Source organism: Vicugna pacos, chromosome 16 (genome assembly GCF_048564905.1).
Source record: "Vicugna pacos chromosome 16, VicPac4, whole genome shotgun sequence".
In the NCBI taxonomy this organism is placed as follows: Eukaryota; Metazoa; Chordata; class Mammalia; order Artiodactyla; family Camelidae; genus Vicugna; species Vicugna pacos.
Genome location: NC_133002.1, coordinates 39,526,913 through 39,542,120, shown reverse-complemented (window position 1 = coordinate 39,542,120; position 15,208 = coordinate 39,526,913). Strand labels below are relative to the sequence as shown.

General features: G+C 40.8%; 1 protein-coding gene across 1 annotated transcript in view; it reads right to left on the bottom strand.

The window, feature by feature from the left end:
• The window catches only part of MYO1D (myosin ID), a 311,631-nt gene that overhangs the window by 215,173 nt on the left and 81,250 nt on the right, over positions 1-15,208 (bottom strand). Inside the window, exons 2-7 of the mRNA XM_072938959.1 lie at positions 11,669-11,877; positions 9,594-9,687; positions 7,296-7,461; positions 5,579-5,632; positions 4,302-4,397; positions 269-385 (exon numbers count right to left, since the gene is read on the bottom strand). Coding sequence (XP_072795060.1) covers positions 269-385; positions 4,302-4,397; positions 5,579-5,632; positions 7,296-7,461; positions 9,594-9,687; positions 11,669-11,877 — 736 coding nt within the window. The remainder of the gene's footprint in view (positions 1-268; positions 386-4,301; positions 4,398-5,578; positions 5,633-7,295; positions 7,462-9,593; positions 9,688-11,668; positions 11,878-15,208) is intronic.

Sequence of the window (15,208 nt, the reverse complement as noted above, 5' to 3'; positions counted from 1 at the left end):
TTTACCCTTGACATCAACCAGTGCAAAGTCTGACATAGCAGGAAGACAGTGAACTAAAGCCACAGCCTCAAAGCCTGCAGTGGCTGGGAAAAATCTGCCACGACAAAATGATGGAGGCAACTAGAGATATGTCGTTTCTTCAAAACGTCAGAGAGGTTTTCTCTACAAAAATTACTTTTTACAAGTACAGGGAAAAATCCAAAACCTTCTGGAAGAACACCCCGTCTCCACAGGGAGACAAAGCAGTCTGAGAGGTGTCCCGACTCACCAAGTGAAGAATAGCGGCCAAAATTTTATACGCTGTTTGAATCTCCTCAGGTTTGAAGCCAATTACTTTCATGGCATCAGCTACTACTTTGAATTCTGCAGCATCATTGATAGACGACTAGGAATGAAAAACAGGGAACTTAGGTCACAGACATTTCACGTGAGCAGTAAGATCCAAACATTGCAAGACTACATCCAAGCGTAGCCAAGGTCTTGATGCCTTTGGAGAAAGTCACCCCAGGGATGATGTGTAACCAGAGGAAATAAAGATGATCCCAGGGGTAGACACATAGTGCTCCCTCGTGTATGAGAGCCACCGTCACCCAAACCAAGCAGCAGGCACTTTTCTGGCACCTTCGGTGAGGGAGCAGGTCCTGAGCCGGCCTGGAGGAGCTCCGGGATGAGTGAGGGAAATGGCGTGGGATGTGAGCTTACAAGTGGAAACTCTGACTGAGGGAGCCTCCAAGACACAGGCTGGGCTATTGTCGTCTGTGGCTTCTTGTCCCACAATTAGTCCTGTTCAGCAACAACACTCTCACGCTCGTACGGTCAGGCTCCCTATTCCACAGGTGAGGGAGGGCAGGCCCCAAAGCAACGTGCCCTGCCTTAGTCATTCAGCAAGTCAGTAAACAGCCTGCCACTAGAACGCCACTTTTTCCAGCATTCAATAAACATTCAGCATGTCAGATCTAACTGGGACCGGGGGCGGGGGGGGGGGTGCTGTAGAATGAATGTGTTCCCCTGCAATATGCACATGTCAAAATCTTAACCATCAGGGCAACAGTGTTAGGAGGTGGGGCCTCTGGGAGGTGACTGGGTCCTCAGGGTGAGGCCCTCATGATGGGATGAGTGCCCTTAGAAAAGAGGCCCCAGAGATCCCCGATCCCTTCTGCCCTGTGAGGACACAGCAAGAAGGCACCGTCTTTGAACCAGGAGGCCTACCCTCACCAGAGGCTGACTCTGCAGGCACCCTGATCTTGGACTTTCCAGTCCCTACAACTGTGAGAAATCAACATTTGTTGTGCATAAGCTACCTCGTTTATGGCATTTTTCTTGCAGCAGTCCGACTAGAGTAAGACACGGCTTCACAGATGAATCACCTGCCTTGAGGATCTGTAACCCTCAGCCTGGAAATACAAGCTTGTCAATAGAAATTCACAGTAAAGCAATGGTAACTGCCTGTCTTAGGAGTTTTCCCAGAGCAGCAGCTGCAGAGGGCCTGATCCTTTCCTTGGCGAGTTTCCCCTCCAGCCAGGACGCAGAGACCTGGCCTGACGCTCACCTGTTTAGGAAGAGCACAGGGGGGTCCTCTCTGCCTGATGCGCACGTGTTTCTCTAACGTCCAGGACACAACCAGGCCGGCTCCTCTACCTCCCAGGTCTCTGAGTGAGACACTTAACCTTGTTGAATTTCAATTTCCTTATGGGTACAGTGGCCATAATAATGGTCTTTCTTACAGGGCTGTTGTGAGAACTGAATGAGAATTTATATACAGCCGCTCTCCCGTTCCTAGCACATGAATACCACTCAAGTATCAGATATTACTACTATTAGAAGCTGCAACCATGTCGAAATTGCAAAGAAACCAGACCAAAAAAAAAAAAAATCTACATGTCCTACTGAGGGGAACTGTCAGCCTCTGACCTAACAGCCTTTCCCCAACCCCACTCCTTCCTTGCTATGAGAGCCCTGATGTGTTTACCTCTCTGTGAATGCATGTGTTCTTCATGACCGGTCTCTCCCAGCCTCAGAGGTAAATCTTCACTGGTCTAAACTAATCTCAGGGATCTTACTTTCAAAGAGTGACTGGTCAGCCTGGGCATGCGATGCCATTCTGGTCAATTAAGACATGAGATTTCCCCAACTTATCAAGGGTTATAAGCCAGGGACACTTCCTCTGCCTGTGACTCCTGGAACTGCTGCTGCCATTTTGGGACCATGAGGAAAATCAGCCTAAGTAGACCAGCCAAATCCAGGGAGGATGGCAGAACTGTAAGTTGGAGAAATAAACAAAGATCAGGGGCTCAGTCGATGTTGTTAAGGGACTGATTTAACCGACTCTGGAACGGCTTCTTCTTAGTGAGATATTTAAGTTCCTTATTATTTTTGGAGACTTTTATTTGGGTCTTACCTTCCCCGCAGCCCAGAGTATCTTAATCGTACATGAGTCTTATATTTTAGGATAGCTAAGTAAAATTCTCTGATATACAGAGTGCAATACTGACAGTTATTAAGGTCATTCTATTAATTTATATTTGTTTACAAGGGAAGATATTAATGATTATACTGTAATGTAATAAAAGGTTTATTTACTCAGGATTTTGTGTGATTTCGTGTATAAATATATACACATAAACTGCTGTTATCAATAATTATCTCTGAGTGGCGAGCTTTAGTATATTTTTGTTTCCTTCTGGTCATCTTTATTTTAGGTTTTGACTATGATCAGCTACTACTTCTCTGTTTTTATTAGAGAGGCAGAGAAAAAGGAAGGGGAGGGATAGGAATGGAAAACTTCGATGAAAAGGGAAACTGAGCTAAAGTCAGCTTAGGAAAAACGCTAAAAATACTTGCTTTCTGTGGGGGTTCTATATGATCTGGCCAAAAGTCATTTGGTCAATAAGATAATTTGATTTAAAAAGACTATTTCCAGTCGCTGGCTTTTTAAGTGTTGATTTTACAACCTTTTATCCACCTTTAAGCACCTCGGGCCTACTCCCAGAAAGCTGGAGTGTCTCCCTCTGTTGTTTTGTTTGCTTTCAATTAATTTTCAGCCAAACATCCTGCTCTCAGATGACTGTAAAAGTAAAAAAAAATCATGCAACTTAAATGTCAAGCAATGGAAAATTAATTGCAAAACCCTAAATATCATTTGTTTTTATGCATGATAATAAAAATACAGTTAAACCAGTAATGCGATAGAATTAACTAAAGATGAATAGCAAAAATTAAAAAAAAAGAAAAAGAAAACATCTTCCACATCTTAGATTCTTTCCTTTTATAAATTCTTTTATCCTCCCCACCCCCCAACTACAAAAGCAACACACTTAAAAAGAAATTTTGGGGGGTGCGGGAGGTAATTAGGTCCATTATTTATTTATTTATTTTAATGGAGGTGCTGGGGATTGAACCCAGGACCTTGTGCATGCTAGACATGTGCTCTACCACTGAGCTGTACCCTCCCCACCCCCTGCACTTCTAACTATAGAAGAAACCTGAAATAATATGGAAGAAGCAGAAGAATGCAAGTATCCATAACCTCATCCATCCAAGGAAACAAGTAAAACCTTAGTCTATTTCCCTCCATAACTTATTTCATGTCCTTACATACCTTTCCCTCAACAAAAATGGATAACCCTATAGTAACTGTTTTATACCCTACTATCAATAGATTACTGTATTAGTACGACCAGTTTCAAAATGGCTAGTAGAAATTACACATATAGCAGAAAACTAATTAGAAATAAAAGCGGAAAAAGATCTGCCTCTGTGTGAGCAGGGGCTTACGTGCACAGGAAGGGGGGAAAAATGGAAAAAATCTGAAGGCTGACCAGAAATGCTCCAAGGGTCACAAAACTATTTCCGGGATACATCAAACTCAGTATCTGAAGAAAATACTGAATGGAGATCTTTGATACTCATTTTCAACCAAAGTTGCTTTTAAGTTTTCTCTTGTCTTGCCAACTTGCCTTTGGCCAAATCATATGGTACCTTCTTTTGAGGTGGATTTCCTAATTGTAACAATATTTTTATGGTGTCAAAATGAAAAGGAATATGGTTAAAAACTAAAAGGAAACACAGGATCACGGGAGAGAAACTTCTTTCCTGTCAGGTAGAATACAGTAATGGGTTATGAAGCAAAGTTGTTGAGTCAAAAATATGTTGAATCTCTCTCCCCGAGAATTTAAAAAGTAGAACAGAATAAAAGAGTCATTTATTTGCCTAAAGGCAGCAGGCTGGACCAGATAATTATTTAATGTCCTTTCTGGATCTTTGATTCTGTATTTGAATCACCTCAAAAAGGAAACCTTTACCTTTAATTGGGCTCCGACACGAATGTAGTTGTAGGATGAAAGGGATTTCTGGAGATGTAGCGAGTGCAGCATCTGCTCTGAGCCTCCTTGCAGTAGCTGAAGAGTTATTTAATTAAAAGTAAGTTAGCAAAATACATCAAACTACATACTGAATCCAATACACTCTACATTCTAACTTACTGATAGTCTAGATTTTATTCTCTTTCTAGGCTAATTCACTTAGGTCCTCCTGCTTCTAGCTTTGAAGATTTTTCTTTTTCACCTTGAAAATAAATGGCTTCAATGTCATCAGTGATGGAAAATATTACACAGCCATGTGGACAATTACTGAAAAAGTCTTAGCCCTTTCGCAACGTAACTGGCATGAAAGGCTCTTGCTTTGACTTCAGCTTGTTTTGCAAGCTGTGCTCTGTGATGGTCACCTGCTTTTTGGCAGCCTCATTATCCAGACAGCAGAGTTGTGTTTTGAATTCAGAAAAAAAGTCAATATTGCCTCAGAACTAAGAGGTGTCAGCAGCCAGTCATATGCTGAACCACACTGGAAACAAACAGCTCTTCCCCATCAGTCTCTGTATCTCAGGAAAGGACAGCTGGGTAACCAGGACTGTCCTGCTGGACAAAGACAGAAGTTTAACATGTTTACCTAAGCGGGGAAAAAGCGACGGTTTCTTGAAATAAACAAAACTCTTTTATATGTGGTAGAAAACTAGTTTACTGGAAAAACGGCAAATTGTTAACAAAAAACACAAATACAATATGGACGGTCCTTTTATACAGAGCATGAGATTTAGAAAGCACTACGTTGATATTCTCTATATTAAGCTGGGTGCTTTGGTTTATTGAAAAGATAAAACTATTAGATTTTAAAAATTGTTTTTCCTAACCAAAATAACCTGAATTTGTATTCCCATCTCTAGAGAGCCTTCAAATGGGAACAACAGCTTCAATTCATAAATGAAACAAAATTTAATTTAACATATTCAGAATTTACCATTTCAAAAGCTTTTTACGGTCATTAAACTGGCACCTACACTGCAAAGAAACATAGCGGGTGCTCAGCTAAGGGGGTTAGCTGACTGATTACCCACCTGCCAGCTCATTTTAACAGTCATGCTTGCTCAGTCTCTGAAGAAGCCCGTGGGGTAGGGTGTATGCGTGTGCATGTCATGTTTTGTGGGCCAATGGAGACACAGGACGGGGGGAGCCCTGAATAAAAACATTTATTTCCATGCAACTGAGCAAATGATTGATGATCTGGGTACCAGGAGCTCACTCACCTGATAGAAAGAATGAAAACTTCTTTCTCCTGGTTGTTGCACAATCACTCGGGACTAAGAAAAAAAAAAACATTAAAATTGTTAATTTGAGAATGTACTCCTAAAACAAAATGAGAGAGCCACTTTCCCAGGCAATCCTGTATCAACAGTGCACTGAAATGTCCTTAGACCCCATAGATGGGACCGACCTAAAACTAGGTGGTCTCCACGGGTTTTCTGTGCAATTTTTTTTAAATTGTTTAAAACAGAGTTCCTTAAACTTTCCGAAAATGAAGCTATTTTGTCTTTTTTAAACTGGGAGACTAAAGATAGGATTTTTTTTAGGGGGAGGGAGTTGGAAGTGGGGCAAACAGGGAGGAATGTTTAGAAAGGAGTATTCCCTTCCTCAGGGTCTACTGGCATTTCAAAGAGCAATGCCTCATATCCTGCAATAAAGTCAGTTGAGCAAGACCCGTCTATAGAGACCTCTGCTTTAGACTGCTCTTAAGCGAGGACTCAAGGTGTCTGTTCATTCCAGGGGATCCTTTTGACTGAATATATACACAAAGTTAAGCCATGAAACATTTTGGGAAGAAAGACTGATAATAACTGGCATTTCTTGTCCGTTTTCAACCAACTCTGATAAAACACTTATTTCCTTAATAGTCTTACTTCAAGTTAACAAACATAAAGATTACATTGCCTTGTGCTGCCTTAAAGGTTGCTAAGGTGGGACTGGGATGCAAAACACCTGCACAAGCCAAGGTGGAGACTTAACATGGTCAAGTTCAATCTTCACTGCAATAACCAGGCGAATCTAATCAAGATCAGTGCGAACACAACCTCTCTGGCAGTCCCCAAGAGGAAAGTGTTGACTGGAATCTTCTATAAATTGGGCCTATCATTCACATGGGCAGATAAAAACATACAGCCAGTTTCCACAGACAACGCAGTCTGCCTCACAATGAGGCTGTTCGATCAGGAAGTACACCTAGGCTACTAAAAAGCAGTGAGCAAACAGAAACTACAGGGAAATGAGATCTCAAGTTAATTAAAATAAAAACACGGGAGGACGTGTAAAAACAGTAGAAGTGGTTAGTCCCAAACGAGTTTTTGTTAAGCTGTATCCTAAGGTTGACATTTATAACCCCTCCGACCCTCCCACACCTAAATCTTTATCTACAAAGTCTGTAACTTTTCCCAACTTGATACTGCAAGTGCTAACAAGAGAACACAAAAAGAGATGATCTTGTCATGGGAAGCTAACTGAGGAGCAGGAAGGGACAGCGAACAGGACTAAAAGCTATTTGGGAGCAAGAAAAGAAATTCTATAAATTTAATCAGGTGTTTTACAAAGCATTCAGTATTAACAGACTCAAAGATACAGAGAACAAATTGGTGGGTGCCAGAGGGGATGGGGTTGTGGGGGATGATCGAAGTAGGTGCAGGGGATTAAGAGGTGCAACCTTCCAGGTATAAAATAAACAGGTCACGGGGATGGATTGTACACATAGGAAATATGGTCAGTGACACTGTAATAACTTTGTGTGGTGACGGATGGTACATGGTCTAATTGTGGCGATTCTTTTATAATGTATGAAAATATTGAATCACCACATTGTACACCTGAAACTAATATAATATCATATGTTAATTATAACTTCATGGAAAAGAGAAATCTAGGCTAAAAAATTTCAGTATTCACAAACATTACCCTAAGGAATTAAGCACACTTTACCTTTTCCAATAAGTAGTTATTGATATGTCCACCAATAGGGTCCCCTTTGAAATCGAAGTTGATATCCATGTATTTTCCAAACCTGCTTGAGTTGTCATTGCGGTTGGTTTTGGCATTTCCAAAAGCTTCCAGGACGCAGTTGGACTTCAGCAACATATTCTTCACTCTTTAACACAGATACATGAAAGTCATGGTAATCAGTTTAAAAAGCTGGGCCTTTAAAGGCACTAGATTTCATTAAAAGACATGCAAATATTTCTACAAAGATGATGACTGTTCGCAATATCAAAACAAAAAAATTGCAAACAGCCTAAATATCTACGAATAGGGATGGAAAAAAACAATTTTTGTTTCCCAGTACGATACATAACTGACATAGAAGGATGTCCAGAATATATTCATGAAAGAGAAATTAACTTGCAAAATAATATGTATTGCATGCTCTGTGTGTGTGTGCCTGTGCACACACATGTGTTAATAAATGCTTACAAATCTGGAGGGGACATCATACTTCACTATGGTTGCCTAGGTTGATGGGGTACATAGAGTGAGATTTCAGGGAAATACCATGTTCTATATAATGCTGTATTTTTAAAAAAAATTTTTTTTAATGAACGTATTTTATTTACATACAAAAAAAATCTTAAAAAGAGATGCTCTGAAAAGAAAGAATGGGTGATACAGAAAACGATTCCATTTTTAAAAGTACTTGCTTATAAACTCTAGAATAATGAAATTCATTGCATTTGGGTACACAGCACAAAGGTGATCTTGATTAGTTTAGAAACTGCTCATCATTTTGTCTGAAGCTGTATGGAATCTCTCCTTGGTACCAGGTATTTAATTCATTCTTTATTCAATGAATGTAACTCTCTCTAGAGCAGTCCTCCCAATGGATACATTTTAACTTCATTCTAAGTTTATGTCTTTTGTTTTTATTTCACTGACAAAATGCATCTGATGCGGGCATACTGCTGAAACACCCTCACGTACCAGATCCACTGTTCCTTCCACGACAACTGTAAGCGACCCTACCACCTTTTCTCCTCGCCAATGAAGGTACACTTTTAAGTGGCGCAGGGGAAAGCTGCTTGCTTTTGGTCAATAAAGTGTCTATGAAACTATGGTAAGATACGCTCTTAAAAGACCAGTAATTGTCAATGCGCCTTGCTCTACTACACCAACTGGGCTTAGAAATAAAATTGATTTAGTTCTCAGCCAGCTCCTCTCCTGAGCTCCTAGGGAAATTTAAAAAACATACTATATCCCTGTCCTTGTCACTTCAGATTGCAAAGTCAGAGTCAGAATTGGGGATGGGTCACAATTACAAAAAATGCCTCTTTTGACCTGGCAATCCAGACTACTGCTGATGAAAAGAAGAAAGCCCACATAGGGTGGCCTAGTCTAAGTTCTCTTCTTTCAGACCAAACCATCTTCCTTTCTGTCTATTCATACACTGAGGACTGAGCTCTGTGCACGGGGTGTGACTCCTCTGCATATAAATACTGAGCTTCAGAGCAACTTCGGAAAGCTCTGGTTTTCCCTCCTCAAACAGTCTACACTACATAAGAAAGTCAAGACATGTTGCTTGATAGCCACATTTCCTACTTTCCTTTTTTTTTTTTTTTAAAAAAACAACCATTCACTTGTTCCTTACGTATTTAGTATGTAAATACCGTGTACCAGACATCCTGCTGAACGCTGGGCCCTGGACAGCGCACCCGGGCTTCATCACTCGCCCTGCTGTGAGCAGAGCACAACGTGGCATGGACACCCTTTCAGAAAATGAATCGCACTCAGAACATCCAATGTCAGGTCTCTGGTTGTCACAGTGATGGGGCCAGCAGGGATCTGCCTCCCAGAGACCCCTTTCACTCTAGGGAACTTGGGCTCCTCAGAACACAGTTGAGAAAAGATGCTGGTGTAGCAGAAAAGAGCAAGAAACCTGTGCGAGTGTGGACGATGCAACCTACCAGTGAAGTGTGACATCTCTGCTGACCACACGCGGCACTGAAGGCGGCAGCTGCAGACTAGAATGAGGACACTTTCGCCTGTTGCAGCATAATTTTGCTTTATATTTAGGTAAAGCTTATCACAGTAGTAGTTTTCTATTAAAGACAAACGTGGAAATAGAGTCACATAAATCCAAGCACAGGGACAGTATGCAGTAAGAGAATCAAAGGAGTGAATCAGCCGTAAGTGGTCGATGTGCACGAGACGTTAGGCCTAACCCAGTCACATCCGCACAGGACGTGAAGCTCCAACGGGACCTTCTCCCGCTCGTCAGCCGGCCCTTACCTCTCGATCTCCGCTCGCTGGCTGGGGTTGGTGATGGCCGCGATGTACTGCATGATGTACTTACTGGCTTCCGTTTTACCAGCTCCGCTCTCCCCTGGGGGCGAAATCGTGCAAGGCTCACCGTTACAAATGGCATCGACAGTGAGCTAGTTTTTAAACAGAACAATTTCGAATTCTGATGTTAGTTATTCATGGGAAACCCGTTACGTTTCACTGTTTGCTTTTTTTTTTTTTTTGAGTTATTTCACCCTGTCTTGATATGGGATTGGTTCTAACAAATCTGAACATGTCGAAAAACATAAAACCAGGGTGGAAGCAAAATAACAGATTACAGATTAGGATTTACTTAGCAAACATATCAAGGGGGTAAATCGTGGTAAACTAATTCCTTAGACTAAAGTCTGAGGACTTGGCAGTGACTCTGAAAAGTCTGGCGGAGGAGAAGCAAACTAGGGACAGACAGCGGCCACGGGTAAATTCACACAACCTTGTTTTCTACAGCAGGATTTCTTTTCATCCTTATGGGGAAGGAGTAGTTCTTTCAGAAAAGTACAGCAATTCTAGTGAAAAAGTAAAACAAAGCCACAAGCTCCAGACATACGGTGTCACAGAAAAAGCATGACAGGTGACACAGGGAGGGCAGAAGAGATGAGTTTACAATTATCTACCCAGACTTCTAAATGTTCATCCCTTGTGACCCCAAACTCCACTTGTAGAAATTTATACCATAGAAACACTAGAAATACTAATATAATCCAGTAATAATCTTCAAAGGCTTTAAGAGAATTTCTGCAGATTATACCATGTGTTACAACTAAAATCTGAAATAATAGCCCCATTAGCAGAGGACTGGGTAAATAAACTATGATTCAACTACTCAACGGGACGTGACACAATGGTCAGAGAACAGACTACTTCTGTGGGTGCTCTGATGAAAAGATGTCCACTCTACATTGTTAAATGGAAAAAAAGTTTTGTAATGGTAGTTACAATACAATTCTATAATGTAATTAGACCTTTTAATATAATGACACAGGCACGTGTGCTACATGTATTTGCACACACTGAGAAAATGTATCAAAGGATGAACACTTTATTGTTCACAGCTGTTACAGCTAGAATTTGGGGAGAGACCAGGTGTTCAAGGGAGAGTGACTGTCTGCTTCTACCTCATACACTTACGTAATTGCTTCCCCCACCTCTTTTACAGTCGGGCGATGCCACCTTCATAATTGGTTTTAGTGAAAATATAGGCCCAGGACATAGCTCTCCAACTCTAACACTAAGCCAAGTTGCCTAACTCCCTGACCCTTAGTGTTCACATCCATGAAGCAGGAACACAACTGTCCTACTTACCAATCAGAGGGGTGTCCTGATAAGCAAAATGGAATAAAGATCACAAAAGTGTTTTAAAAATATAAAGCCACTAATGCAAATGTGAGACATTATTGGCACGAAAAGAAATGCCCATAGTTCGGGAGAGGTTATCCTGAGAGGGGGATATGTTCTTGTTCCCATTTCACGACACGATTCCGTGAAGAGCTCAGCTTTATGTGGAGAGCTCGGCTCCAGTCCTTGGGAGCCCAGGGCCTGCCACCTACAGGCTTGAGAGTTTGGGCCCCCAGCCCCGGGTCTGAGAGCCTGTTTCCAGCCCCCACGTCTCTCTTTGTCCCTTGACATTAGCTCCCACCCACCAATCTGAGTTCATCCCTCATTTCTGGCATCTCAGGATTTCATTTTCCTGGTTTCATTCTGTTACCATCTAAAATAATTTTTGTTACATTTTATCCAGTAGTTTGAGATGAGAGGATGCATTTCCCAGGTCAGCTTAGTCTACAAAGTTAACCAGAAGTCCAACCAAATGTAACAGGTAGTGTTTTTAAATGAACCAAGAACTAGTGGATGGCCAGAAATAATATAAACAATTTAGCATTTAACATTTCTTACATTTTTTTCCTATAAAATTATTTACGTTTCTAACTTCAAAAAAGACCTCATCGATCATGCGGACCCCTGAGTACCAAATAAGTTAAATACATGTTGACTGTTGGAAGTACAGGGGATTCCTTAAGTACCTGATATCACAATGCAAGTGTCCTTCGATCGCCTCTTCATGGCCTTGTAAGCAGCGTCAGCGATGGCAAAAAGATGAGGCGGTCTCTCGTACAGCTCACGGCCTTTATACTGCTCAATAGTGTCTCTCCCATAGATGTTCAACAACTTGTAAGGGTTCACGGAAACAACAACTTCTCCAATGAAAGTGTAGATGCGTCCTTTTTCAAATCTGCACAGAAACAAGAGAAAAGGAAGAAGCAGGTGCTATTATAAAGAAATGCTTTTTCCTACAAGTCTCTTATTTCCAAAAAAACCCACAAAAAACAAAAAAAAACCCCAAATATCCCAGGAGCAATTTCTGAACTAACATTTCACTGTTTTGAGTTCACTTTTATTTATTTTTAAATTTACTTATTTATTTTGAGTGGAGAGGTAATTAGGCTTATTTATTTATTTACTTAATGGAGGTGCTGGGGATTGAACCCAGGACCTCACACATGCTAAGCAGGCGCTCTACCAATTGAGCTACAACCTTCCCCTCTGAGTTTACTTTTAGAGATAACCCTTGAGGCTATGTCCCTTCAGATGCTGCTCATAGAGAAGACCAGTAGGGGTGAAAAGCCAAGAGAGAAGATAGAATTTAATTCTTTGGAGGCTGGAGATTTCCTGTGTCCAAAATACAGAAGGATAAGAACGGGAAAAATTAAAATAATTGAAGGCAAGCTAAGAGCTCTAGGAGGAAAAGATACAGAAGCTAAAGCAGGTCCTGAAATCCATTTAGTCAGATTTTCAATGGTAAAGAAAACTGTCCAAATGCATTTATTTCTTCTCCCTCTTAAAACCCCACTAAAATGTCAGCAGAAGAATAAAAACAGCAAAATCCATACCAGAGAGAATGGTTAGTGGAGACAGTTCCGACAAAAATCAAATTCATTTAAAAAAAAATGACTGCCTAAAGTTTCATGGTGCAGATATATCCTTATTTATTCAGTCATCCTCCTTTCTTCCCGCTGTTATGAACAATAATGTAGGGAACACTCTTGACACATAATCTTACAAATCAGTGCTTTTATTTCTGTGAAACAGATTCCCAGGAATGGGACAGCTGATTTAAACGCATGTGTATTTTATAAAGTTTAACAGGATCCCACCACTCACACATATAAAAGGCTAAAAATCCACCCTGTGTATGATTTGTACGTATAGCTGTGCATAAATATAGTTTGTAAACGATTACATGAGTGTGGAAAAATACGGAAGAGTGCATGTGATATTTTATGTACCCTTTAAACACATAGTAGGGTGAGGAGGAAGAAGGCCATGTGGGCAGTTGGAAGAAAGTCATACGAACTAAGAAAAAAAAAAAGAGTAAAAAAAAAAAAACCCACACACAGTATCAATAATGTGACTGGAATTGTGCAAAATCATGTGTCCATACTTGCAAAGAAAAAATAATACCAATGGAAAATTTAGAAAATCCATGCATATATTCACTATTGACACATTAACTCACACATATAAACACACATGAACCGGAGTGAGGACGACACCCAAAGGGATGTTTCCACACCAGTGGCTGCCCCGGTGCCCTCCACCTGCCCAGAGGCACAGGCAGACAGAGCTCACTCCCAAGAGCGGAAAGAAACAAGCGCAGAGACTGGAAAATGCTGGTCCATGGAAGCGGCCGTGTGTCTAAGCTTTCTTGCTGTTGGATCAGTGCAGCAGAGAAATAACTAAAGCATTTGAGACCAAGAGGCAAGAACCTTAAACCTCCCCTACACTGGAATGAAGGCTACCAGCTATAACTGGGAGTGGAAATAAACATGCTGATAATGTCAACAATAAATTAAAGCCAAGATTTTTATCAAGTAGTTATGTTTAAATAAGAGTTACTGAGGTTTTCTGTGCATTTTTCTTCTGTTGTTCTCCTCTGCCTCCCTTCTGTTGTTAGACAGAAAATTTGCTTATGTGGTAGCTAAGCACACCAACCCCGGAGTCTTTGACTGGGTCCGAAGGCTCCTATTACAAACTTGAGAGCAGTGAGCCTTTGTGAAAGCTGTTTTACCTCCATGTGTTTCAGCTCCTTCTCCTGTAAAATGGTGGTAATTACACCCTTCCCTCCCTCTGGCATCGAGTAAGTACTTAAAAAAAAAAGCAATTAATCTTCTGCATCCAATTACGTTCTGCATGAAGGAGATTTTTAATAAATGGTTTTATTTTATTAGCATTGCTACTAAAATCACAATAATCCCTACCCACGAGGAATTAATGCAACAATCATGATCCGTTTTCCTGCCTCAGCTGTCAAATGAACACAAGTCACAAGCAAAATGTCTACGTAACTCATGTTCAAAGACCCACAAAAAGAAGCAGCAGCTAAGAGTCACCACCCAAGCCTTTGTGGCTTAACCTGCCGATCTGAAGGACGTGTTCTCATCTTCAAAGGTGAGAACTGAAAGGACAAAATTCCTTAGTTTAAAAAACACTGCAAACAGAACAAATAAAGAGAAGGCGATGTTAGGGGGAAAAAAAATTACCTCATGAGTCTGGAACTCTGTGACTAAGAAACAGCAAATAACATCTGAGATTAGAATGTTGTTCTAAGATTCCAGGTCTGCCCAACCGTGTAACTCTCTGAAATTCCACTGCATTTCAAATAGAATACTTTGTTTATCGAAATGTCTAAGCATCATGTTCGTAAAACTCTATGTATAAAGCCATCTAATGTGTGGCTATGGACTTGAGGGCACTGGCAAAGGCTGGATAAAATACACAGTGCTTCAGAAAAGTTTGCTTGTTAAAGATGAAACTTTCAATTTGGTTAGGCCTTAAAACCACCACTAGATGGTGCCAGCAGACACCTTAACGCCAACCCAAGGTTTCTGTTTGCTTTGGAGAGCCTCAGGGTGTGAAGCACTAAGGTAATTTACCTGTTTGCTTAGCCTCCAGGAGGAATGGCAGTAAACATCCTAGATGACCAACAGGGTGATACCATCTCTTACGACAGACCAAGGCAGGCACTCCTACGACCTCTGTGTGCAAACCTTTTATGACAAACTTCTACCGTTCATTCCGCATATTTGAAATACTTCATACATTTTATAATTCATCATTCAATACCTGCTTTGTGACAGACTCTGGGTCTGATCCTGGGAATTAAGAAAGAAAGAAACCCTCCTACACTGTTGGTGGGAATATAAATTGGTGCAGCCACTATGGAGGACAGTATGGAGATTCCTCAGAAAACTAAAAATAGATTTACCATATTATCCAGCAGTTCCCGTTCCTGGGCATACATCCGAAGAAAAATATAATTCAAAAAGACACATACACCCCAATGTTCACAGCAGCACTATTTACAACAGCCAAGACATGGAAACAGATGACTGGATAAAGAACTTGTGGTATATTTACACAATGAATACTACTCAGCCATAAAAAAAAATGCCATTTGCAGCAACATGGATGGACCTGGAGACTGTCATTTTAAGTGAAGTAAGCCACAAAGAGAAAAAGTGCCATCCGATAGTGCTTATATGTGGAATCTTAAAAAAAAAAAA